We start from the raw sequence: 27,641 nt of genomic DNA on the forward strand, positions 1-27,641 counted from the left end.
GCCACTTTTCCCCCTTTGGGCACTGGGTTTGCTTCTTGGTGAATGAAATCCACCTCCCCCTCTAATCTTTCAACCTCATGATTCATGCAGAGGCTTCAAGAATCTTGGAACCTTGCTTCCCCTTGGACCATTTGAAGCACTAGGAGAGAAGAGAAGTTCTTTCTTTGCTTGAAAGTGTGTATTTCGTATTTGTACTGAGCCCCTCTGTTGTGTGTTCAAAGGGAGAGAATTTCAAGGACCCAAAACAGAGAGAAAACCACAGAAATCTGACCCAGAAATGACCTTGTTACCTGGTGCACCTCTTGCTCACGTGTGAGATGAGAGCAAGTAGCACTAATTACTTCTTGGAGCTGACCTTCCATTTTCCTGCCCGTTCCGAGGGCTACAGTGTGGGGAGAGGAAGTTGTCTTGATGTTCAAATATCAGTAAGTCTTGAGTGTGGTGAGATTGGGCCACGCTTTTCACCATGGCAGTTTCATGTTCTGCAGTCTTCAGAGAATTCAGATTCATTCCCTCACTCGGAAAGTCAGCAGATTCTAACTGGAGCATAAAAATGAAGGTTCATGTTGTGAGGAGCCCCAGGCATTGTACGGAAGTGTTGAATCACTATATTGTACACCTGAAACTAGTGTTACATTGTATGTCAGCTGGAATTTAAATAAAAACTTAAAAGTGAGGGCTCAATTAGAACTTTATTGCCCAAGCTGCATATTGTTGCCACAAACTATGTTTGCGACCGTTGAACTACTTAATCTGTGCTTAAATTGTGCAGTTCACAATCGCTGGTGCAGGAGTGGTCTTTTGAGCATCTTTACCAATTTTTTAGGTCCCTGAATTTCATTCTACTGAGGTTGGGCCAGCCAGCCACACACTGCCTCATTTTCAGGGCCATTTGTCATGTGGTCGTTAACCTTTGCTCTTTAGAGGTTGGCACGCACCCTCTTTGTTCAAGAACTCTAGTAAAAGACAAGGCAGGCCGAAGGCATCAGAGGGGAAGCATGTGGGGCAAATTTGAAATTAAAGACCAGCATAGCCAACTGGAAAGTGGAACATTCTCTGCAGGGGAAGCAAGAAGAGTTTAGGTGTTTTGGATACTTTCGGTTCAGTAGTGCTTATTATGGGTTGATCCTAACACAGTGGATATGGGTAAGGTACGGTCCCACCTTGCAAGGACTTGATGGTTACAAAAGGAGAGACAGGCATGGTCAACTAGTACTGTGTGAGAAATATATGGAGGTCATAGAAATGGCTCAAAAATAAGCTGTTCTCTCTCTCTCAATAGTTTATCGAATCAGTTTTTAGGATTTGGGTGAAGGTTATCATGTGACTGGTAAATTTCCTAGGACTGTGATTTTTCCTTTGCCTTCCTCCTTTCCAGTCCACCTCTCAGCACTCCACTGCTCATTAGAGCCCCTCGGCAGCCTGTGCTGGGCCGGAAAGGCTGCCAATGCTCCGTGAATCTCATTCATGTCCCTGGAGCATTTCTGAGGACAGCCTGGGTGCAGAGAGGAGGCGGTGCCAGAAGAATATTGAGGTCCTGCACTTAGTTGATCTGCTCTCTGCCCCTCCTCATCATCACGCTGACTGCACTGCAGTTTCTCTGAAACCGGAAGGGAAGTGGGAACAGGGCCAAGAACCACAGCTGCCAGAGAGACAGCGCAAAGCCTGCATGGACTGTCGCCTCGCCCGACCGAACAGGGGGCTCTGGGGCTGGGGTGCCTAGGGTTACCTCGCTGTCGCCTCTGTGTGGAAAGGCACTTCCACAGATACCGTGTATTTCACGCACTAGATGTCTGAGCCCGATGGTGTTGTGTGCAAAGCCCCTCCGCCCGTGCAGGTCCACATAGACGAGAGAAGCGCTCAGGGGAGTTATGGCAGCAAGAAAGCCAGAGCCCTGAACCTATGGTCAGGCTGCACAAAAACCAGGTCCCAAGAGACCCACCCTGTCGGGGCTAAGAACTCACACATACGCACAAACGAAACAAAAGAATCGTTGTGCTAAAAGCCCTCTAGGGCACTGGAATTCAGCATTTTCCTTGCCAAGAGGTGGTTGAATTATTTGAAATCAGTTAGGTCTCTGAGGAAGTATAGCAGCCCAGTGTGTCTTGTTCTGAAACTCTTGATTAGTAGGTTCAGAGACGAAGGCATTCCTGCTCGTATGTTGCACTGCACACCTAACATACGGTGAGTCCTGAGGAAGACCAGCCTTTCTTGCTCCAGTCCATCCAGATCCAGAGAGACAGACCGAAGCCCGGGGGTCTGGAAGGTCTGGCTCCTGCAGAGTCTCAGAAATTCCAGATTTGGAAGGATTAAGCTATCTGCTGTGGAAATGCTTAATTCCTTTCCTCTGGACATTTTTGGAAGGCTTTTTGCTTTTTCAATCTCCTGACTTCTTGTTTGTGACCAAGTTCAAATTCCAGAGAGGGAAGCAGCCAATATGTGTGATTATTTCCTCTTGCACCAAATGGAACTAGAAGAATGGACTTACTTCATTAGAAATAAATGTACCCTTTGGACCTTACACCCAAATGAGTAAGCATGGTCGGTCTGGCCCCTGTGCCGTTTGTGCAGTAATTAAACACAAAATGAGAAAAAGATGTCAGAGGCATGCATTCAGCCTTTTTTTAGACATAAAGCAGGAAAGAATAGAACAGTCTTTAAGAAAAAAAAAAAAGTTTCTTTTTGTCCTATACTCTGTCTTGGGCCAGGATGGCCGCCTGGTGACAAGGAAAGATTGTAGGGTTTGGAGTGACTGGGTGTACATTCTGGCTTCACAGTTCAAGAGTTGTGTAATCCTAGACAAATCCCTTAACTTCTCTGAGCACCAGTTAAATGGGGGTGATAAAACACCGCACAGTAGTTACAAGGACTGAAAGAGGTGTCGTACATAGAGCTTTTAGCATAGTGCCCTTCACAGGACAGACTCTCGCTAAATAGGCATTATGGGCATCCTACTATTATTATTTTTTAAACATTTTTTTTAATGTTTATTTATTTTTGGGAGACAGAGAGAGACAGAGCATGAGCCGGGGAGAGGTAGAGAGAGAGAGGGAGACACAGAATCGGAAAGGCTCCAGGCTTCTGAGCTGTCAGCACAGAGCCCAATGTGGGGCTCAAATTGATGAGCCGTGAGATCATGACCTGAGCCGAAGTCGGACGCTCAACCAACTGAGCCACCCAGGCACCCCAGCATCACGCTATTATTTTAAGACAATGCCACTAACCTAGAAACCCTGGGAATGCCAGAGTGAATTCAGTGCCATGCAGCTCAGTGCTCAGATGGCTGCTGTGCTAAAGACCCTTGCCTTGTGTTTTCCAGGACAGCTGGGGGCAGGGGGGCATGTGCGTCATTGTCTCACCCTTGCTGTGCTCCTCAGGTGATCTCTTCAGTGTCCCGGACTTTCCGTTCCTGTATTTCTACAGGTTCCATGGAAGCTGCTGTGCCAGGTAAACTTAACTCAGAAAGCCCCTAGCACTATTAATTTGTCTGTGTGTGTACTGCTTGCTGTCTTTGTCAAGTCCAGGGTCACTGCCAGTTACCCAAATGAGGGTCAGAAGAAAGTGGTGGCTGTGCAGGTCTGGAAGCAGCTCCCTCGGCCATCAGCGGGTTGTCATGAGCATCGCCAGGTGCTCAGGGCCAGCGTGGGTCTGGAGGTACCATGTCCTGCGGAAGTTCCTTGGCCAGGATAGTGGTTTTCAAGCTTGCAGAAGAGCCAAGCTTCCCCCAGTGTTTTTCCCACCACAAGCAATTTTTTTAATGTTTATTTATTTATTTTGAGAGAGAGAGAGCGAACAGGGGAGGGGAGGGGCAGAGATAGAGGGAGACAGAGAATCCCAAGACATGGGGCTTGAGCCCCACGAATTGAGATCATGACCTGAGCCAAAACCAAGAGTCAGATGTTTAACCGACTGAGCCCCTTCCACTAGCGATTCTTAAACAGAACTTGAGTGTATAAAATGATGAATCAGATTTCATTCAAGGGAAGACTTGGGTCCAGAATTGCACCCATTCAGCTACCTCCTTGGTCCCTGCCTTTTCCCTAGAGGACAATCTCTAAAAAACCTTGACTGAATCCTAAGACCCTGAGAAACAGGTTTTGGAAACCAGGGACTAGGAGATGTCTAGACAGCAAAGTGACCCTTAATACTTGGCTGTGGGAGCTCCTCAGACCAATAGGGATGGATACATATAGTTGGAGTTCATACTCACCCTGTCCCCTCTTTCCTGCCATGATCCCCACTTCGCTTGACTTTATTGTGCTGAGAAATGGACAGTCTCATGGCGTGTGTTCTGATATGGTGGGAAGTCCAGTGTGGGCTGAATTCCAGCCTTGCTGCTTGCTGATTGGTTTGCTCTTTGAGCAAGCCGCCCTAGTTCCCCCAAGCATCAGTTTAGTTTCCTCATCTGTAAAATGGAAAGATAATCCCACCAATGGGTGCTTGTGTATATTAAATAAGATGCGTACACCCTAAGCATCGTGCCTGGCCCAGGAAATGATGGCCATTATTATTATCTGCTCAGCTTGACTATAAATAAAATGTCAACAGACCATGAGCAGTTGCCAAGCCAGACCACTTATTCCCACGCATAAAAGAGTGTGCCTTGTGAGGCAGTGATTCTTCAGAGTCAAAAAGCTGGTTGTGTGGCTCGCTACTATTTCTGACTTCCGGGTGTGTTAGGACAAAACGTACCAATGTTGTACAGTTTGGTTTTGCATTTGAGCCTCAGAATGATTCATTTATCATCCGCAGCTAAGTTTCAGGAAAACACTGACAGGAGTCATCTTCTCCATCCCTATTGATGTGGTCGGGACTTGTCGGCTGCCTGTTAGCTAGGACTGGGTGGCATGAGTGTTAGTGCTGCTTTGGGGTCTGTGCACTTGTTCCCTTTGGGTCTGGTTATTTGGCAGGACCGGCAAACACAGTGCAGAGGGAAGGGCATCCGTTGTTTGGTTATTTGGAACAGAGCAGCACGGTTCGTAGCCCATTGATGCTGGCCTTGTGGGGTGATATTCTAGCTCCATTTCTGCCCCTTTTAATCTGCAACTTCCTTGTAACCCAGCATGAAAAATCAGGGTTTTATACTTAGAAGATTTGGAAGTCTTTGTGTGAATTGATGTAACTCTATTACATTCTATCCCCCTGGCTTCAGGACAAAGCTTGACCTCTTTTAAAAATGTGTCAGTTTCCCCCATGTCATCACATGATTCCTCCATGACCATATCTCAGACTAAGAGTTGTCACCTTCAGAGGCCCTGCGGGAGCCCAGAAGGAGTCACGGAGGCCCGAGGGGACAGTGGTAGCCATGACCCAGAGACACATGGACGGGGAGCCCACGCTCTTTTACTTCTAGGATCCTCCTGTTGCTTTTCAGATCTGCCTCCACAGGGAGGGGTAGAGAGCTGAGTGTGGAAGGAGAAAGAGAGGGACCCATGAGTAATTTAGAAATGATGCACAGGCATACCAGGCAAGGGATGGGAAGGAATCATGGATGCTTTCCCATGTGTGTCGGGCACAGACCCGAGTGGCTCTGCTCTGGCAGAGTGTGTGCTGAGGGGCAAGGGGATGTGGCATCATGCCCTTCCTTTGGCTGGAGGTGGAGAGAAGGGAGCGTCGGAGGGGAGGGCGTGTGGGAGACAGTACAGGCACATGTGAAGTTGTTACATCCCTGGAGGCAGGGGTGGACGCCACCAGGAGGAGCCCTGGAGCGTTAGCCGCCCCACTTTCCACTCCCAACCTCATGGTGGCCGTGGGCACCTGCAGCATCTCTTCTGTCTCTTGAGTCAAGAACGTATCTTCATGGTGAAGTTTGAAGAACTGTGGAGGACCCTTATTAATTTTTTTTCATATTTTAGAGAGAGAGAGAGCACATGTGCAAGTGGGGGAGAGGGGGAGAGGAGCAGAGGGAAAGAAGGAGAGAGAGAGAAAGTGAAAGCGAGAATCTTAAACAGGCTCTATGCTCGGTGTGGAACCCAATGGGGGGGCTTGAAACCATGACCCTGGGATCGTGACCTGAACCAAAATCAAGACTCGGTCCCTCGACTGACTGAACCACCCAGGCACTCCATACTGTGGTGAACCTTTAAACGAGCCAGGAAACCTGGATTCAAATTGTGCTTGGGCTTCAGTTTGCTTGTTAATAAAGTGAGATTTGGGGGTAGAGAGGCTTCCTATTCTGAAAGTCTCTGATTTCCGTAAGGTGGGATAAGGACCACTATGCTTATTCCTGCTTTAACAACACAGAACCTGAGGCAGGAAAAAAAGGAGGAACAGGGGGATTTGGTCAAGGTTATGAGGGTCAGTGGGCACAGCCCAGGTCACTCAATTTCCAGCCGGCTGCTTACCCACCTTGCCCTTCGGGTATGAATGACTGCCTGTCTTCATCCATAGCTGCCCAGCCTCTCGCGACTGCAGATTCAAATCTGAACAAACTTTGCAGGTTATCAGTGGCCAACAGGCTGAAATATACACAAGGGAACCTTCATCCCTGTCCTTGGTCCTGCCCAGGGATGCAGCTGTAAACTAATCTAATCTAATGAAGCGAAGGCACACGTTTCTGTGAAATTTGGCCTTATCGGTGTTTAATTCAATCCAGCCTGCTCCTAAGTAAACCCATCAAATATTTTTGGAATACCTACAATGACCAAGGCACCATGTTTGGCTCTGTTGGGGAAATCAGAGTAGCCCAAGGTTGGTCCCTGCCCTCTCAGAGCCCCTTGTCTATGTTGGAGCCACACACCAGTGCCTATAATAAAGGTGAGATGGCAGGGCGTCACCTGAGGGCCTAGAGCTATAGTTCATATGACCTGCCTCTCTGGTTTGGGGTACCACTGCGGTCCTAGCTCTTGCTTTTCATTTTCCAATAAAAGTCACACTCAAGCGCCCACTTGATAGAGTTACAGGAAGTCAGCCTCGATCGTGGAGTCTCTCATCTCCAATTGTCCTGCCTCTGAATGCAAGGAAGAGTGACCATTCTGTTTTGGAGTGCCCTTTGCTTTGTCCTTGGCCACACAGTGATGTTTTCAAAAATGGATTCCAGTGCGGGTGCCTGGGTGGCTCAGTTGGTTAAGCTTCCAACTTCAGCTGAGGTCATGATCTCACAGTTCATGGGATCGAGCCCTGAGTCGAGCTCTGTACTGACAGCTCAGAGCCTGGAGCCTACTTTGGATTCTGTGTCTCTCTCTCTCTCTGCCCCTCCCCCGCTCATGCTCTGTCTCTGTCTCTGTCTCTGTCTCTCTTTCTCAAAAATAAATAAAACATTTTAAAAAAAATTTTAAAAAATGGATTCCAGCATAGGCCACTAATTACGTGTCCACTGCTAGGCCAAGGTCTGGATGCTCCAGACCTCTAGGGCTCCCATGGGGTGTGGTCTCTCAGGTCACACAGATGGGCTTAGGCATCATTCCCAAAGCATAGCTTCTGTGTAGCTCAGCCTGGGTTGGGGGCGCTTCTGCTACTGGAGCCAGTCCTCCCCTTTAGATTCTTACCTTGAACCCAGGAGCTGGTCCAGACCCTCTGTCCCCATATGGTGAGTTTCGCTTTGGAAGTTCTTTTCTGGCAGTTTGTTCTGCTTGAAAAAAAAAAATTGAAGCTCTACCTTGGCAAGCACCAAGCTCTAGAAATAGTATGGGAGGGAGCAGGAGGTATTGTCCTCCACATTTTTTTTCTTTCATGATTTAGCCAGAGATTTCCCAAGTTTCTATATTCCTTCCCTTCCTGCCCCCCACCCAGTGAAACACTTTTATCATAGCTCCTCATAAAATTAGAGCTTCGTGGGTTTTTAAATATTTGATATTTTTATCCAGAGATCACTAGAAAGCACAGATGAGATAGAGGTTGTGTAATAATTAGAAACTAGCTGGTAAAATGTAACAGAAAATAGCTATTGACTCAAGGAAGACAAGCCTCACTAACAAGAGAATATTTTCTCCTTCCAGTGGAATTTTAGGATTCTTTCTCATGCTCAGCACAGTGAAGCTAAAAAGCCTTATGGCCCCAGGGCAGTGTGCAGCCTGGATTTTCTCTGCTAAGGTAAGAAAGAGGGAAGAAAGAGGGAAGTTGGGAAAAATCAACCTCAGGAGCCTTCATGTCCAGTGTTCTTGGAGCATGTGTTTGATCTTCCTGAAACCATTCCCAGTCATTGGCCCTGAACTTGATAACTCACTCATTCCAGTAACGGTTTCTGAGGTCCTCTATTTTATCAGCACGACATAATCTTTATCACACTCCTGGAAAGGATAATCCCCTTACCTCCCCTAAGCCTTAATTTCCCCATCTCAACGTGAAAGGTTTTGCCCCCCAAAATCTCTAAGTCTTCTCCAGTTCTACGAGACTGGATTCCTGGATGCACAGGGCAGGAATGGGGCTGTGACGGTGTCCAGACTGCAAACAACAGACTATTCTAGGAATGTCCGTTGCATATCTGATGACCATGGTTGAGGCCTATGATAGAGAAGTTGGAAAATAAGAAACAGGAAAAGCAGCTGGGGGATGCTCAGTCGTGACTGAGATGCTTTGGGACTAACTTTTTCCTAGTGGAGCATGTCATTCATTTCTCTCATGTCTGTGAAGGAGTCAAGTCGTAGGGCCCTAGGTGTTGCTTCTAAGAAATGAGATCTCTCTTTTTTTTAATTTTTAAATGTTTATTTATATTTGAGAGAGAGAGAGAGAGAGAGAGAGAGAGAGAGAGAGAGAGAGAGAGAGGGAGGGAGGGGCAGAGAGCTGGAAACAGAATCTGAAGCAGACTCCAGGCTCTGAGCTGTGAGCACAGAGCCCAACTCGGGGCTCGAACTCATGAGCCTTGAGATCATGACCTGAGCCAAAGTCAGACACTTAACCGACTGAGCCACCCAGGTGCCCCTGAGAAATGAGATTTTTTAACTTAATCTCATGAAATCATCATTTAAGCTTAGATCTTCACTCGTCTTTATGTTTGTTGATTTTTTCTGCCAGAAAACAAAAACAAACATTTTTCTTTGAAAACAACATTTCATGGTAATATTTTCACCTGTATAGTTCTTCCTTTTAACAGCATTAATAATTCTAATTATAGCAAAATGTGAAGAGTGACTGAGATACTGACTTCTTGCATGACAGAATGAAGAGGTTGACAAATCCTCCTCACAAAAAGTAACTGGAAAGCTGGGAAAAGATTGTCAAAAATATCCATTTCAGCTCTCTAAAAATTGACCAAAGGCATGCAACAAACTGGGAAGCAAGCATTTGTTCACGAAAACTGCTAAACTTTGGGTAGGAACAGCGTGAGCCTGTGGCGTTCTTACCTCAGGTTGCTCCCATTCTCTCCTCCCCAGCTCTGTCAGTGTGTTATTTCAACTAGAGCAGGGCAGGCTGTGAAAACCAGCAGCCTTGCTGCCACTTCCAGAATATTCTATTTGGAGTATTTTTAGTTAAAGTGGCCATGTCAGTGGTAAATCAGTAAAAAGAGCTAGTATCTCCACTATCTTGAGTTTACAGTCCTCTTTGGGGCAAGCAATGGACCAGTGGTCTAGCTGGGGACTAGTAGGTAGTTCGGGGAGGTGAGACAGCCATCAGGGGCTTGATAGCTCTTCATGTGTCCCAGGTTGACTGGAGTCTGTGTGCACGAGTAGCAGAGATGGAGTGTGCCCAAAACACCCACATGTCCCTGGCCAGCAGAGCCTGTGTGCACGCACAGAGGAGATGGGAGAGAGCCAATAGAAAGTAAAAGCTGGGGCAGACATGAAAAACTTCAGCCTGAAGTTTGAATGTACTCCCCAGCCCACACACAGTCAGAAGCAGAGAGAAGCCTTTCTGGCTGAAGGTGTTTGAGCAAAACCTCTGACTAGTCTTTGCTAGAACACTAAGCTATGCAGACATGTGGATGGCTTCTAGAAAGCCAGAAAAAGCTTAAAAATAAAAACAAGAAAAAAAATTAAGGACGTCAGCAGCTGTACCGTATATGGGAGACTGATTTCGTTGACTTAGTCCAGGCAAATTACTATATAAGCAAAACAACAATGCTCTGGGGAAAAGTCAGAATCCAAAGTTGCTACCATATGTTATCTAAAATGTCCAATATTTAACAAAAAATTTAGGGGCATTCAAAGAAACAAGAAAGCGTGATCCATACACAGGAAAAAAGCAGTTAATGGGAGCTGTGTCTGAGTGTCTGTCCTCAGATATAGGACTTAGCAGAAAAAGACTGCAAAGCAGCTATTTAAATATGCTTAGAGATCTAAAGGAAACCATATTTAAAGAATTGAAAGAGTCAGTGAATACAGAATCTCAATAAAGAGAGATAATTAAAAAAAAGAACCAGGTGGAAATTCTGGAGTTGAGAAGTATAATAAATGAAATGAACAATCCTCTAGAGGTACTCAATAACAGACTTGAAGGGCAGAAGGAAAACTAAGTGAACTGAAATGTGGAGCAAAAGAAATTGTTCAATCTAAAGAACAAAGACTGTTTAATAATTGAAGAAATATGGACAGAGGCTCAGAAACCTGTGGGACAACATCAAGCATATTAACATATATAAGAGTTCCAGAAGAAAAGTAAGAGTATAGAAGGTACAGATGACTTGAACAATACTGTCAACCAACTTGTCATAACTGACATGTGACACTCTATCCATTGACTGCAGAAAACACATTCTTTTCAAACATACATGGAACATTCTTCAGGTTAAGTGTTATGCTGTGTCACAAAACAAGTCTTAGTAAATTTGAAAAGATCAAAATCATTTAACATATGTTCTCTGGCCACAGCAGAGCTAAATTAGAAATTTACAACAAGGCACCTGGGTGGCTCAGTTTGTTGAGCATCCGACTCTTGATTTTGGCTCCAGTCATGAACCTGGTGTTGTGGGATCCAGCCCTGCTTCAGGCTCTGTGCTGAGCATGAAGCTTGCTTAAGATTCTCTCTCTCTCTCTCTCTCTCTCTCTCTCTCTGTCTTTCTTTCTCCCTTTCTGCCCCTCTCCCCAACTCACACTTTCTCTTTCTCTCTCAAATTAAAAAAAAAAAAAAGAAAAAAGAAAATAAATTTACAACAGAAAAAAAAATCTAGAAAAAAACATTTATTTGGAAATTAAATAACATACTTCTAAATAGCCCATGAGGCAAAGAATCACACGGGAGAATTATTTATTTTCTAGCTAGACTAACTAAGAAAATAAGAAAGAAGATACAACTTATCAAAATTAGAAATGAAATCAGGGACATTACCACTGATTCTATATAAACTAAAAGGATTATATATTATGAATAACTTTATTCATATTATACCAGCAAAGTAGACAATTTAGAGGAAATGGACAAATTCCCAGAAACGTACAAACCAGGAAAATTGACTCAAGAATAAATAGAAAATCTGAATAAACTCATAACAAGTAAATAAATGTAAGTAGTGATTAAACGTCTTTACCTAAAGAAAAGCTCAGGTCCAATGGGCTTTACTGATGAATTCTGTCAAATATTTTTAAATGAAATATTTTTTCTTTACAAGTTCTCTTAGAGAGCAGAGGAAAGAGAATAACTCCCAATTTATTCTATGAGTTGCTCTGATACTTAAAGCCAGACTAAATAAAATCATAAGAAAATTATAGACCAATATTCTCCATGAATATGGATCTTTAACACAACAGTAGCAAACCGAATCTGGCAACATAGAAAAAGAATTTTATACCATAATCAAGTGAGATTTATCAGCAATGCAAAGTTGGTTTAACAAATGGAAAGTACTATAATACATTATATTTACAGAATAAAGAATAAAAAAGGAGCCATGTCAGTAGGTGCAGAAAAATGATTTGACAAAAACCCAACATCCATTCATGATTAAAAAAGACTCTCGGGGCACCTGTGTGGCTCAGTCGGTTGAGCTTCTGACTTCAACTCAGGTCAGGATCTTGCAGTCCATGAGTTCGAGCCCCGCATCGGGCTCTGTGCTGACAGCTCAGAGCCCAGAGCCTGTTTCAGATTCTGTGTCTCCCTCTCTCTGCCCCTTCCCCACTCATGCTGTGTCTCTCTCTGTCTTTTAAAATGAATAAACGTTAAAAATTTTTTTTTTAAAAAAAGACTCTCAACAAACTAGTAATAGAAGGGAATCTTCTCAGCCTGATAAAAAGCACATGTGAAAAACCTATAGTTAACATTATGCTTAATGGTGAAAGACTGAATACTTTCTCCCTAAGATTGGGAACAGTACAAGAATGTTTGTGCCTCACCACTTCTATCAGGCAGTGCAATAAGACCAAAAAAAAAGCATCCAAATTAGAAAGGAAAACATTAAATAGTCTATATTCACAGATGACATTTATCCTACATGTAGAAAATCCTAAGAAATCTATAAAAACATTAATCGAACTAATAAACGATTTATCAAGGTCTCAGATACAAGATCAATGTACAAAAATCATTCATAGTTTTATGTATTAATAATGAACAGTCATGTTCATAAAAATGAAATTAAGAAAATAATTTCATTCATAAAAGCATTAAAAATATACTTAGGAACTTAACAAAGCAGTTCAAGACTGAAAACTGTAAAGTCTCAGAGAAATCTAAGATCTCAATAAATGGAAAGACTCGATGTTAAGATGGAAATTCTTCCTAAGTTGATGAATAGATTTAATGTAATCCCTGTCAAAATCCCAGCAAACGCTTTGTACAAATCCACAGACCGATCCTGAAGTTTATTTGGAAATTCAATAGCCAAAACAATTTAGAAAAAGAAAAACAGGGGCACCTGGGTGGCTCAGTCAGTTGGGCATTCAACTCTTGATTTCAGCTCTGATCATGATCTCACGGTTTGGTTCATGAGTTCAAGCCCTAGGTGGGTCTCTGTGCTGACAGTGCAGAGCCTACTTGGGATTCTCGCTGCCCTCCTCTCTCTCTGCCCCTCTCCCACACATGCTCTCTCTCTCAGAATAAATAAATAAACTTTAAAAAGAAAGAGAAAGTTGGGGGATTTAAACTCATGATTTTAGAATTTTATAAAGCTAGAATAATCAAGACATTATGGTATTGGCATTGGATAGGCATTTATGGTCTGTGGACTTTCAATAAAAGTGCCAAGGCAATTGAACAGGGAAAGGATTTTCTTTTCAACAAATGGTGCTGGAACAACCAGGTATGCAAAAAAAAAAAAAAAAAAAAAGTACTTAAACCCTCTCTCTTATCATCAACTCAACCGTGGATAGTAAACCTAAATATAGGAGTTAAAACTAGAAAACTCTTAGAATAAACTGCGGGAGGAAATCTTACCAACCTTGGTTTAAGCAAAGAGTTCTCAGATATGACACCAAAAGCATAAGCCAGAAAGTAATTGATAAATTAGACTTCATTTTTTTAAAAAATAGGCTTCACACCCAGTGTGCGGCCCAACGCAGGGCTTGAATCCATGACCCTGACTGAGATCAATACCTGAGCTGAGATCAAGAGTTGGACACTTAACTGACTGAGCCACACAGGTGCCCCAGGCTTAGACTTCATTTAAATTAAAATAGTATGCAAATCAAATTAATGATCAAAAGACACTGTTAAGAAAATGAAAAGCCACAGCCTAGGAGAAAATATTTGCAAATTATGTATCTGATTAAGGACTTGTTTCTAGAATATATAAAGAATTCTTTGTACTCTCTTCAGTGAGACTACATACAACCCAACCAAAAAATGGTTGAAAGATGTGAATACATAAATATCTATATAATGGAATGTTACTCAGTCATAAAAAGAATGGTATCTTGCTACTTGGCAATGACGTGGGTGGACCTAGAGAGTGTAATGCTAATAAGAGAAATAAATCAGTCAGGGAAAGGCAGATAACATGGTTTCACTCATATGTGAAATTTAAGAAACAAAACCAACAAGAAAAAGGAAAAAATAAAGAAAGAGAGAGAGGCAAACCAAGAAACAGACTCTTAACTATAGAGAACACACTGAAGACCAGGGCGAAGGTGGGGGCGGTGGGTGAAACAGGTGATGGGGATTAAGAAGGGCACTTGTGATAAGTACCCGGTGATATGGAAGTATTGATTCACTGTGTTGTACTCCTAAAACCAATATTACACTGTATGTTAACTAACTGGAATTTAAATAAAAACTCTTAAAAAAAGATATGAATAGGCATACATTTCACCAAAGAAGATATATGAATGGTTTGTGAAGTCCATAAAAAGGAACTCAATGTCATTAGCCATTAGGGAAATGCAAATTAAATCATGATGAGATATCGCTACCCACTCACTAAGATGGCTGTAATAAAAAAATATAGACAATATCAAGAGCTGACGACGATGTGGATAAACTGGGACCCTCATAAATTACTGGTAGGAATGTAAAATGGTATAGCCACTTTAGAAAACTGTCTTGCCAGTTTCTTAAAATGCTAAGCATAAACTGACTAAATAGCTCAGCAATTCTGTTCCTAGAACTCTACCCAAGAGAAATGAAAACAAAAAGACTTTAACATGAACACTCAAGAGTAGCATTATTCATAATAGCCGCAAACTGGACAATATCTAAATGGCCATCAGTTGGTGAATGTATAAAAGAGATGTACTGTTCACATACAATGGAATACTATTTGGCAATAAACAGGAATGGACTATTACCTCATTGCTGCAACATGGATGAATCTCAAAAACGTTATGCTAAGTGAAAGAAGCCAGTGCAAAAAAATACATAGAGTATGATTCCATTTATTGAAATTTCCAAAAAAGGCAAATTTATGGAGACAGAAAGCATAGTGATGGTTTCTTGGAGCAAAAATTGACTACAGATAGGCTCAAGGAAGTTATTTCAGTTCATGGAAATGTTCTAAAATTGGGTTGTGGTGTTGGTTGCACCATCATTTAAATTAATTTATTAAGTGTGTTCATTAAAAATCATTGAATTTTGGGGGTGCCTGGATGGCTCAGTCGGTTAAGCATCTTACTCTTTATTTTGGTGGAGGTCGTGATCTCACATGGTTGTGAGATCGAGCCCCATGTTGGGCTCAGTGCTGAGTGTGAAGCCTGCTTGGGATTCTCTCTCTCTCCCTCTGTCTCTGTCCCTCCCCTGCTGGTGTGTACACTTACTCTCTCAAAAAATAAATAAAAATAAACAGTTAAAAAAATCATTGAATTTTTGGGGCATCTGGGCAGCTCAGTTAGATAAGCCTCCCACTCTTGATATCAGTTCAGGTCTTGATCTCAGAGTTATGAGTTTAAGCACCATATTGGGCTCTGTGCTAGGCGTGGAGCCCACTTTAAAAAAATCATTGAACTTTACATTTATAGTGGGTGGATTTTATGGCATTAAACCATACCTGAAAGCTGCAAAGTACTCAAAGAATAGTGCTTAAATATTGTCTTTTGGTATTAGGAAGGATATTTTTCTTGTGTATGCCTTTGCCTGTTTGGCCACTACTTTCATGAGCCTCCTTTTTACCTATTTAAGTTTTTCATTTTCTTTTAAACTTGGAGGGAGGTGAGGTTCATCATTTCCTTCTCTGTAGCTGATTCAAAAGTATAAGGGTTTTTAATTGGCTGCTAAGGTTTAATGCTAATCCTCCTTAAATGTTGAAGATTGGATTAGATGAGCCATTAAGGTCTCTTCTAGCTTCAGTAGTCTCTCTTTTTCTCCCTCCCCTCCTCCTCCTTTTTCTTTTCTGTTTGAAAATAAGCTCTGTTATCCTCAGTGGCATAATACTGTCCCATTCTTTGGACCACCTACACATCAGAATGTGCTGACATTTGAAATACAACATAATTGTACTTAGCAATACAACATTTCCCCATGACGTCATTGTGACTCTAGTGAGTGCCAGCATGTTCGGAAAATGACTCAGAAGGATGTTCCGTTGGCCCCAGAGGAGAATTTGGATTCTGTGGAAAAACTCAAAGACACTCAGAAAGGAAGGTCATTCAGAAGAGGCTGAGGGCACCTTCTTCCTTGCTCCAGAAGGATCCATTCTCTGCTATTTTCCAAGGAGTTGTCACATGAACTTCATCACTTCTAAGGTATCCAAGCTTCTCTCTGGTCCTTATCTTAGTATCTTCTTTAGGTCTGAGAATGCTCAGCATGGGAAAAAAAAGGGCCTTTGAAGTCACTTTATATTGTTACCATTGTTATTCTTGTTTTTCTATCTGTGAATTTAAGAAACATTCTCAGGGTATCTGGGTGGCTCAGTCAATTAAATGTCCAACTCTTGATTTTGGCTCGGGTCATGAGCTCATCATTTGTGAGATCAATTCCCTTGTCAGCGTCTGTGCTGACAGCACGGAGCCTGCTTGGGATTCTCTTTCTCTTCTCTCTGCCCCTCCCCTGCTCACTCTCTGTCTCAAAACAAACAAACAAACAAACAAACAAACAAACATTTTTTAAAGAAGAAACCTTCTAAAAAGCAACCTTTTTAGCAACTTTTTTTATTTCTCCCTTCAGTTTGATAAATTTGGGCGTGTGAAATCTAACTTCATCTTCATAAAATCTTGGAATCTCTTCCCACTTGTAAAGCACTGATGCAGGAAAAAGTGAATGAATTTAAGACGAAAGCAATGAAATGTGTAGACATATAAGGAAGATGTGGTATGCTAATGGGTTTCTCTAGTAGATTTAAGTTATCATGTGAGAATTTTTTCCGGATTGAATAGTGCCTTGTCTCATCCTGGTTAACTTCAAACTGACTGGTGTTCTCAGCATCCACTGGGAAGAAGCAACTGAGGCCAGAGTGAGTTTATGTTGAGGATGAGCCAGGAGAGAAGATTCATTCCCAGACAGCAGCTCTGGCCCTCTAGGCCCTTAGAATCCAGGTTTTGCTCTCCATTTCAAAGCTGCTTCCATAAGAATGCTTTTTTCCTTTAAGTTAATGCCATAGTTGCTGCCGCCATTTTGTCCTGACTCAGTGGTAGACCAGGAAACCAAGTCTTAGTTTGTTCTCTATGGCCCTGGGAAAGATTTTTCTATAGCTTGCCTTGTATGTGTCTCTTGATTTGGTTTAGTTTGTATTTTGAATGTTAAGAGTCTCATTTTTCACATGCACAGGGCTGGGATGAGGGCCATCATGCAGTGTGGGGTCGGCACCTGAGAACAATGAGTGCCCCCTTAAATGTTGCACCCTAGGTACCTTGCTTGTGTCCCCCAGTCCCTTCCCTGACAATGTGTCATAATTTACTGCCTACCAGAAACAACTGCTATTTCCATGGGACTTCATGGTATACTAGATCCTTTCAGTTTGGGTAGTATTAAAAGTGCCTGATATCAAGGTATGTGGTCTCTCTTTGAATGGCCTTCTTTTTGGACATGATTCTACCAGTCAGCCTTTATTGGGGAAACCTTTGGAGTATGGGGTGGGGAAAATGGGTTAGTATATGTGTAGGGCCTGCCGAGTGCATCTTATAATCCAGAGGAGGAGATAAGAGTGACAGGGTGAGACTGTTACAGTACATTGCTAAGCGGGGTAGTACTGACTTCAGGAGTTGGGTAAAGGGAAGCTCCAAGTGGGCTGAGGTGGTGGAGAGACCGAACTGACCCCTGCAAGCCCAGGTTGCCTGGGAGAAGTGGAAATGGAAGGACAGCCTTCCAGGATGAACGGCAGGGGTCCCGAGGCAGGACGTGCACGTGGGAACCATGAGGAAATAAATTTGACCAGAGGAGGAGGAGAGTGTGAGGATGTGAGGGTGGAAATGGGCCTGGAAGAGACAGTTAGGAAGCCCTAAAAGCCATGCCCTGGAGATCACTGTGAACTTTTGAATGAGACCGTCTAAAGGCAAGTCATGTTGGAAATGAGTTCCAAGCATTTAGAAGGGAGGTGAATCAAAGTAGTGAGTGATGGCAATAAAAGTGAAAGGTCAACTTGACTGACAGTCTGATGAAAAAGAAATTGTGATTGTTTAATCTATCACATAAGTGTTATGTGATCAAAGAATTAGATAACAAAGACCCAGATCCTTTTAGAGCAGTAGGGAGTGTGTGATAGTCGTTTGGGTCCAGGGAGTGGCCGATAGGGAGGTTTACAAATGACCCCAAGGTTTGTGGCTTGAGACATGAGACTTCCATGGCATCACAGAAACGGGTGGGGGGATTATGAAAGAACATCTTTGGGGAGGGAAGCTGGTGAAATCTATTTTAGACAGATGTGTATGGTGAGGGAGCATCTAAATGGAACTGCTTTGTGCTGGACACATGGGGTAAAAGGGAGGGCAGAGCTCAGGGCTTCATGTGTCCATTTGGGCTCCGCCTAGAGCAGTGGAGTTGGAATCAAGAACGTCAAGAGGGGCGCCTGGGTGGCCCAGTTGGTTAAGTGTCCGACTCTTGATTTCCACTCAGGTCATGATCTCAAGGTTCATGAGATTGACCCCCGCATTGGGCTCTGCTCTGACAGTGAAGCCTGCCTGGGATTCTCCCTCTTCCTCTCTTTCTCTGCCCCTCCCCTTCTCACACATATACGTGTGCACTCTCTCCCTCTCTCTCTAAATAAATAAATAAATAAACAAACACGTTTTTAAAAAAGGAACGTGAATGGGGCGCCTGGGTGGCTCAGGCGGTTGGGTGTCAGACTTCGGCTCAGGTTATGATCTTGCGGTACGTGGGTTCGAGCCCCGTGTCGGGCTCTGTGCTGACAGCTCAGAGCCTGGAGCCTGCTTCTGATTCTGTGTCTCCCTCTCTCTCTGCCCCTCCCCCACTTGTGCGCTGTCTCTGTCTCTCAAAAATGAATGTGTGAAAAAAAAAAACTAAAAAAAAAAAAAAAAGGAACGTGAAGAAATAGATGAGCTCACTGCAGGAGCAAGAGGATGTGGGTGGAGCAGAGCAGAGGGCTAAGCCTTTCTTGGGAGATACTTCAATACCAGAGATCAATAATGTGTGGGAGAGAGAAGTGATAGCCAAGGAAAGCTGGGCAAGTTCTCTGTGGGGAAGTCTAAGGAAGAGTTTAAAGGAGTAAAGCAAAATGCTGCCAAGAGGTCAGAGAGATTTGGATTGGGATAAGCCTAGACCAAGGACATTACTGGTCTTGCAGGAAAAAGTTTTATAAGCACAGGGTGGGAGGGGGGCGGAAGATAGATCATAAATATCCAAGAATACACAGATGCGGGAAGGAGATTGTGACTGGTGGTGGGCAGGGGGATAGTCAGATCTAGCAAAGATAATTTCTTTTCTGAGGAAAGAAGGACTTGGGCATATTTGAAACTAGAAAAGAAGACGCCATATACAGAGAGATTTGGAGATGCTGAAGAATGAGGGGAAATAGGGAGAATAATGAACTTCAATGGGAGACGGAAGGGGAATGGGGGCTCACTTTAGAGAAGACAGCCCTTTTCCTGAGCCTCAGTAGAAGGGCAGTGAAAAATGGGAAGGAGGCTTTCCCAAGAGATGCATGGGACTGGGGTTTCAGGGGAACAAGGAAAGAGCCTCACTGTTTGGTTTTGATCAGGTAGCTCAGAAATGTTAGAAATGTTATGACTCGAGTGAGCTCTGACAGTGTTGATGAATCTAATATTTAAGGCTAAATGCTGATGATGTGTACATTCAATTGTAGGATTATATATAATGATGATTTGCCAGGAGACTGATCATTGATTATCAGTACCTACTTAATAAAGCATTTGCCAGAATTTAAAAGTCCTTAATAGGGGCACCTGGGTGGCCCGGTCGGTAACATCTGACTCTTGATTTTAGCTCGGGTCATGATCTCACAGTCTCAAGATCAAGCCTCGTGTGGGGCTGCAAGCTGAGTGTGGAGCCTGCCTGAGATTCTCTCCCTCTTTCTCCCTCTGCCCTTTCCCACCCCCGCTTGCACGCATGTGTGCATGCACTCGTACTTTCTCTCTCTCTCAAAAAAAAAAAAGTCCTTAATAGAACCCATCAGAATAAAGTAGGAATCGGCAATCTCACCTTCCATCCCTATCACCCAAGTCTGCCTTCTGTCATAGAAGATTATGTCAAGCAGTTAATTGGAATGTTTTCTGCTGTTATTAGAGTTTGAGCAGTCAGAATCTTATGTAATGGGCTTCCTTTCCCTTTGCTGCTTAGGAAAATGCTTCTCACACAGTCCAGGTAAACCTTTCTAGACATGGGGGAAACCTTCCTAGAAAGGGTCCCATGTAAATCTTCAAACCTGGAGTGCGTGGTGGGTGCAGAAGTAGAGCAGGCAGACAAAGAAAGATCAAGGAAGAAAATATTGCAAAATTAGAAAATTCTAGAACTGAACTCCCCAATGTTTCAAGGTAAAAGCAGAATATATGAGATCATGTCTGTGAGGGTAGCTGGGGCGTGATAATGTGGTACGGAAACAAAGAGCATTATTATGTAGAGTTATATAAACCTGGACCGGGACTTCATTCTGACCTATCTTTGAGTCCCAGGTCTGCCACCTTCTAGATGTGTGCTCATCTGTAAACAAATGTAATAATAACGTCGAGTGTACTGAGAGGATGGGATAATATTTAGACAGCCATAGAAGAATGGGTGCCGGTCCTCCCTGGCACTATCGACCACTGGTTTAATTCTTCCACCAAATTAACCAGTGACTTCCTGAGTCTGAATTTATCATTTGTATTTCCTAGTTCTAGGTAAGTGAATTTAGCTATGGGCAGCCTACTCTAGACACTACTGGAAATTCAGCATGCATGAGAACGGGGTCTCTCACACATATTTAATCAGACATTGTCTAACAAAACAAGCAATTGATGCCCCATTCACAATGTTTTTAAACCTATATAAAGAGTCATTGATTCAGAACAGTTGCTAGGCCCGTGACAATGTGTGTTTGTTGGTTCCCATGGAGACCACCCTGCTGGCTGTTCTGTGATGGAGCCTTAATTATACACTGGGATTGCCAGGGAGCCTTCAGAGCTGTCTCCATAACAACATCTCCCTGTGTAGTAACAGACCGCCATCCTGAACTGTGTTTCCTCTATAGGGGTTGCTCTTAAAAGGGGTGAGAAGATCTACTGGTAAGTTTCAGCCTCTGACGGATTTATCCTTATGAAGATCTCTTAAAAGGATAAGAATTTTTCTGAGTTTTGACTAGCTGTCTCTCCGGCTGTTTTGCCAGATCTTGGGAGCACAGACTAATGTCTTTCTTTTTTCAATGACATGTGGACATTTCTCTTGACCTATTACCAAGATATTGAACCAAGAAGGAGTCTTGGCAATGTCAGTTTACTGGGTAAAATTAAGCCTGTTTTGTGTATAGGATGAACTTGTAAAAGCATTGTCAACAGATGCTGTGAGGGTTCGATGTTTGGAATTTTAAAATGTCTCCAAGACCATTGATAAAACTCTTGCCATTTCTGGTAGAAATATTTTTTCTAAAGAAGAAGGAACAGCTTAGTGTCTTTTAATATGGGATCACACAAATTTCGTGTCTTCTAAATAACATAATTGTTTACTCTTTGCTTAAGTTTTTAGATGTATTTGTACAGAAGTTTCAAGGCTTGATTTTGAATCATAAGTTGAACTTTTGAGGAGGTGACAAGTAAACAAATCTTTCAGGTTCAGGAATGAGACTTCTTAGGTTCAGTATCCGGCATGCACGAGAATACACACACGTGCGGGTGTGCACACACACACAGAGAAAAGACTATGGGAAGTCCTGGGAGTAGAGTTATGATGCCCATCACGTTTTGCTCTCACTAGGTCGTCTCTGCTGAACAGTGTTAGTTCTCTCCCTCTTCCTACTCTGTTGCTACTGTTACCCCTTCCCTGCCCCACCCAGTTTTATTGAGATATAATTGACATATAGCTATTAGCTTAAGGTGCACAACATGATGATTTTGATTTTGTATATATTGCAAAACAATCACTGTAACAAGTTAACATCCATCACCTCACGTAGTTACAGAAAACTAGGGAACGCTTCATGAATTTGTGTGTCATCCTTGTGCAGGGGGCCATGCTAATCATTTTCGGTAATGTTCCAAATTTAGTACATATGGTGCCAAAGTGGGCACAGTTACTTCCTTTCCTTTATTTTCCTCATCATTCTTGTCATCGTCACCGCCTGTTGGGTGTGGAGAGCCTGTCACTGTCTTTCCACACTTACTGAATGGGGAAAGGGAATCAGGAAAGAGGAGCCTCCCCGACTCAGTCTTCCCTCTAATCAGCCTAAGACTCCACCTCTCTTGCTGGGACAGTGAAAAGCTCATTTGAGGGGCACCTGGGTGGCTCAGTCCATCTTCAGCTCAGGTCATGATCTCGCGATTCATGACTTTGAGCTCTGCATTGGGCTCACCGCTGTTAGCACAGAGCCCGCTTCAGATCCTCTGTCCCCCCTGTCTCTGGCCCTCCCCTGCTTGTGCACTCTCTCTCAAAAATAAATAAATGTTAGAAGAAAAAAGAAGAAGAGAAAAGAAAAGAAAAGAAAAGGAAAGCTCACTTGAAGAGATAACTTTCCGCACAGCAGTTAGTGTTTCTCACGTCTTCCTCCCTCCGTTGTTATTCAGCACCGTAACATGTCAGGAATGGTTTGATGAAAATAAATTATTAAACCCAACAAAGCTGTGAAATATGACTTTTCTGTCAGAAGAGTGTGCTTAAAAATCTAACTATGGCCATGACCTAATTAAATCACTTTTCTTTCACAGTTTAGGCAGCTCTGGCAATGAGAATAACGTTTCATGGAAAATTAAAACCTAGAGGCAGAGCATAATTTCCTTTACAGTCTCTAGCTGGGCAACAAACACAGCACGTGGGGATGTCTTTCCATGACATCACTGCTGAAGCGACAGGAACTTGAAGTGGCAAGTTCAGGAGCTGCCTTGTTGTTGTGGAGCTGTATGGAAACAGTCAGCAAAGAATTTAGTTATCTGGGAATTAAACGTTTATGAATAAGGTTTTCCCAGAGGGCACAGGGGAGGAGACATACAGTTATGGATCAGAGAAAAAAAATTAAATTCCATTTCCTATTGTCAGAAAAATTCATAGGGAGGGATGCTAACGGACATTTTGCTACTTTGGATAAGGTTGTTGTTTTCTTGTTTCCAGTTATGAACTCCTAATTCTTTTCTCAGCTATTTTTAGTGCCATTGACCATCACAGTGTTCTCTGCTGCAAAAATATGATAACAATGCTCGCTTTCACAACTTTTGACCTGAATGAATTTGTATCAGTTCATTTACTAAGGAAATACCCTGAATTTCTACAAATTTCCTGGCTCCACGGTTTATATATAAAAATTTTCAAGTCTATTTATTTATTTTGAGAGAGAGAGAGAGAGAGAGAGAGAGAGAGAGAGAGAGGAGAAAGAGCACAAGCAGGGGAGGGGCAGAGGGAGACAGAATCCCAAGCAGGCTCTGCACGGTCAGCGCGGAGCCTGACACAGGGCTCGAACTCACGAATGGTGAGATCATGAACTGAGCCAGAATCAAGAGTTGGAAGCTTAACCGACTGAGCCACCCAGGCATTCCTGTATATAATTTAACATAACTGAAATTAAAGTGATTTTTGCGACACAAAGTCCAGTTAATTAGGGATGTTCACAAGGCCTCTGCTGGAGGATACACTGGTGAGTACTCTGTTCACTGTAGGATAGGATTGCATACACGAGTGCTGAGTAAATGCCTGAATCTGCTGATGTTATTTTACACATCTTTGCAGGTTTGTGCCCTCGCGTCAGAGACAGGGAAAGGTGGAATTCTGCTCGTTACCTCATGCAGTACCTCCAGCTGCCCCCAGTAATGCTCTCCTTCTCTGGATGCACACATTCCTTCCTTTGTGCATTTATCATTTCCTTGTAAAGACCCTCCCTCCGTATCCCTAAAATTAAGTTCTCCGAGGTGTGGCCCAACACAGGGTGATCAGCAAAGAGCTCTCCTGTGTGTGCCCAAACCAGAGGGTGGGCTGTGTGGGCAGAAATGAGTTGCCTGGGTCACGAGAGAAGGAGCTGAAGTAGTCAAAGCTAACACAGTGAAACCTTCCTTGGGAAATTCAAAGGTGCAGACTCTTATGATGGGAAGGCGGAGTTTTGACACAAATAGAAAGGAGTAACATGTGGATTTGAAAGACCTGTGGTGATGTTTTTGTTTCTATGTAAGTAAATGTGTCTGTAAGGCCAGGCCAACAGGCAGGTTGTTCTTGTTTATATGGATCCCAAATAGCGAGTCAGTCAAATACCCAGCAAGAAAAGTTTTTTCAGTCAACAGTGAATTGCCTGGTACCATGTAAACACAGCTAGTGTTAGATTTGTCATTTAATTACGTTGTTTCTGTGCCCTTCTAGGGGGTCTTGGGGGTGGGGTGGTAGTTGTAAGGGGAACAGGATCTCCCAGGCTACACCTCCACATCTGTCTTCTCCTCCTGGGACTTCCGGAGGCTGGGGGGTCTGCACAGGGAGCAGACCCCCCAGTCACATCTGTCTCCAAGGAAAATTCCACCTCGTTTCTTTTCTGCTTCGTCTCAGGCCATTATTCCCTATTTGGGGTTTGTGTGTTTTCTGTACAGTTTCCAGATGCACGATGTTTGGCCCAGAATGTGGTAGGTGATTAGTCAAGAGTTGATAAAATACCCCCCACTTTCCCTCACCTCCATGTCAGGAGAAGAAAAGGAAGGACAAGGATCAGGCAAATTAGAAAAATCAAAATAATCAGATCACTCCTTCCAAGCCAGCCACCTGGGTATGAGCCTGTGAGCCCAAGGAGGTCAGGGAATATCTTTTTTTCTTTTTTTAAGTTTATCTATTTTGAGAGGGCAGGGGGAAGAGGTGTGTGCACACAGCGAGGGGGCACGCAGAGAGAGGGAGAGAAAGAATCCCAAGCAGGCTCTGTGCCATCAGCGTAAAACCCAACGTGGGGCTCAATCATATGACGGTGAGATCATGACCTGAGCCGAAATCAAGAGTCGGAGGCTTAACTCAAGGTTATATTCCTAACACCTGGCAGAGTGTCCCCACTCGCCATTAACATGCCCAAATAAGGTGCAAAGTGTTGGGGGTTTTCCCAGGCGCAAAATTTGAACTGTAAAGAATTTGGTGAGTATTAAAGTGCTTCTTCCATTTTTTTTTATTGAAACTGGAGTTAGGAGTCATTGTTTTCAAGTCTCTGGGTAGTCTTTTGTACAATGACTACCCCTCCCCCTAAAAAAGAAACAAGATTGTCACACTGTGTTAGTTCTAATTCTAAGAAGGAATTCAAGGATCCAATCACCTGTTATTATCTCTGCACTGCCCTCTCTCCCCCAGAAAGGATTTTCACCTGTGAAAACAACTGTTTTTCTTTAGGTGAGAGTTAAGAGGTGTTCTCTTGACTTTGGTCCCTGTACTCTTGCAAATCATTACCTTACGGATGCCGCAGTAAGCATGGTCGACACTACTATCCCAAATTGCCGAATGTTTGCACCGTTAGGCTGTGCTGTTCAGATCTCTTTACCGTCCTCTGTGCCCCCTTAAAATATTAGGATTTCGAGTTCAGCACTTTCAGGGGGAAGTGTTTGGCGGTTATTCAGTGTCACCTTTCATTGGAGTATATAAGTTTTGCCTTTCAAGAATAGCTAGAACTCTCGAGAAATTAGAAAAAGAGTTAACTCCAGGGAACTGAGGGAGTAGGTGGGTGTCTTCTCGAATCCCCCACTGCAGCCAGCCCAGCTCCGAGCCCATTCTGTGTGATTAACAGATACTTCTTCACGGAAGTACTCCCTGGCCCAGCATCAGAGTTGAGCTACAGCTGCGTGAACCACTCAGACCTCACCAAGTCCTGATGCGTCTTCTGGGAAGTCAGTCGTGGTTATTCACATTTTCCTCAATTTATACTCAGGCAGGCTATTGACTGTTCACTCTGAGAATTATGTAATGCATAACTGGCTTTTGATGCTCGTGCTTTATTTATTTGTTTATTTATGAGAGAGAGAGTACATGCATGAGCAGGGGAGGGGCAAAGGGAGAGGAAGAGAGAGAGTCCTAAGCAGGCTCTTCACCCAGTGCAGAGCCCGACTCAGGGCCCAGCCTCACCGCCATGAGATCATGACCTGAGCTGAAATCAAGAGTCTTGGATGCTTAACTGACTGAGCCACCCAGGTGCCCCTCAATACCCATGCTTCTTAAGAGGTTTTTCTATTTCCTGAAAATTTTTTTTCATGTTGTTCTATTGGAACATGTAACATTCAGCAGATTTATTCAGCAGCAATTTATAGAGTGCTGAGACAGTAGAGAGTTGTGATAGATAGCCCAGTTCTCAGGAGACAGAAAGACCTGGATCAGAATTCCATTCTAGCAGTGTAACCTTGGAAAGATTACTTAGCCTTCGTATGGATCAGCTTTCTCATCTGTAAAATGGAAATCATTGTATGACTTCACAGAAATGTTGCAGGGATTGTAGGAAATAATGTGTGTTGCACATTTTATGTTCGCTAGGACAGCATTATTTGCAAACAATGAGCCTTTCCTTCGCCGATGGAGAAACATTTGATGTGTTGTTTGCATTTTGAGTTCAGCTACAATTTGAGAGCTGCTGATTCGTGTTGATAGAGAGCCTTCACGTATGCTCTGTTCCGTTTTCCCATTCTCGTGTCAAGAGAAATTCAAAATGACCAGATCCAAGTAACACCACAGGTTTCAAAGTGCTTTTTTCAATTTTTCAAATGACTCAGAGAATCTGTTTTTTCTAACATTTTGGAAGTTCTACCCAGGTGTTTATTTAAAAAAGAAGCAGCCAGAAAAAGAGGATCAGCCCTAAATATTATTGGCCGGGTCTTCAGTAGGGAAATTGCAGCTGTCTGCCCTGTACTAGCTTGGTTGTAAGAGAATGGGGAAATGAGAGGCAAGTGGTGTCCAATCTGATGTGGAGCCACATACCCACCAGAATGGCTAAAATTCTAGACACTACGTTGGGGAGGATACACAGTAACATTTCTGGTTTAGAAAACACTAACGCTAAACTTTAGAAAAAGAGGTCTGTGTTAAAACAGAGCAGTCCCACACCTGGCTTATGCCTGGGAGAGTACACTTTATCTCTCTCATCTACTTCTAATGGATGTATTTTGCCTGTAACCCCTGCTTCTTTAAGCTTCTTAAAAATTCTCACCAGAACAAGTCAGGGAATGAATAAAATCCCTAATCCCCTTTAAAGAATTTTTTTAAGTGAAAGCCTAAGGGGCACCTGGGTAGCTTAGTCGGTTGAGAATCCGAATTTGGCTCAGGTCATGATTTCATGTCTTGTGAGTTCGAGCCCTGCATTGGGCTCTGTGCTGACAGCTCAGAGCCTGAAGCCTGCTTTGGATTCTGTGTCTCCCTTTCTGTCTGCTCCTTCCCTGTTCACGCTCTGTCTCTCCTTCAAAAATGAACATTCCAAAAAAAATTTTTTTTAATTAAAAAAAAGAAAGACTAGGGGCGCCTGGGTGGCGCAGTCGGTTAAGCGTCCGACTTCAGCCAGGTCACGATCTCGCGGTCCGTGAGTTCGAGCCCCGCGTCAGGCTCTGGGCTGATGGCTCGGAGCCTGGAGCCTGTTTCCGATTCTGTGTCTCCCTCTCTCTCTGCCCCTCCCCCGTTCATGCTCTGTCTCTGTCTGTCCCAAAAATAAATAAAAAACATTAAAAAAAAAAAAAAAATTAAAAAAAAAAAAGAAAAAAAAAAAAAGAAAGACTAAAATTTAATCCCTGAGAAACACTTTATAGAGGATTCCTTTCTTATAGAGGGGAAAACTGAAATCCAGAAAGGGCAGCTGGCCCACCTGAGGTCACTCAGGGAGTCTCTGACCC

The 27,641-nt window shown here is 43.3% G+C and overlaps 1 protein-coding gene and 1 non-coding gene across 4 annotated transcripts in view; one reads left to right on the plus strand and one right to left on the minus strand.

Annotated features, from left to right (window-relative positions):
- The window catches only part of TMEM241 (transmembrane protein 241), a 118,938-nt gene that overhangs the window by 68,063 nt on the left and 23,234 nt on the right, over positions 1–27,641 (plus strand). For all 3 annotated transcript variants that reach the window (XR_009251015.1, XM_058692516.1, XM_058692517.1), the window contains exons 12-13: positions 3,378–3,447; positions 7,938–8,031. Coding sequence is in view for 2 of the 3 variants with exons in the window: in XM_058692516.1 (XP_058548499.1) it covers positions 3,378–3,447; positions 7,938–8,031 (164 nt within the window). In the remaining variant the exon portion in view is untranslated. The remainder of the gene's footprint in view (positions 1–3,377; positions 3,448–7,937; positions 8,032–27,641) is intronic.
- LOC131490711 (U6 spliceosomal RNA) lies at positions 21,800–21,908 on the minus strand. Its single transcript, XR_009251210.1, has one exon. It is a non-coding gene; the product is annotated as a U6 spliceosomal RNA (small nuclear RNA).

This window comes from Neofelis nebulosa, chromosome 11 (assembly GCF_028018385.1).
Source record: "Neofelis nebulosa isolate mNeoNeb1 chromosome 11, mNeoNeb1.pri, whole genome shotgun sequence".
Taxonomy (NCBI): domain Eukaryota; kingdom Metazoa; phylum Chordata; class Mammalia; order Carnivora; family Felidae; genus Neofelis; species Neofelis nebulosa.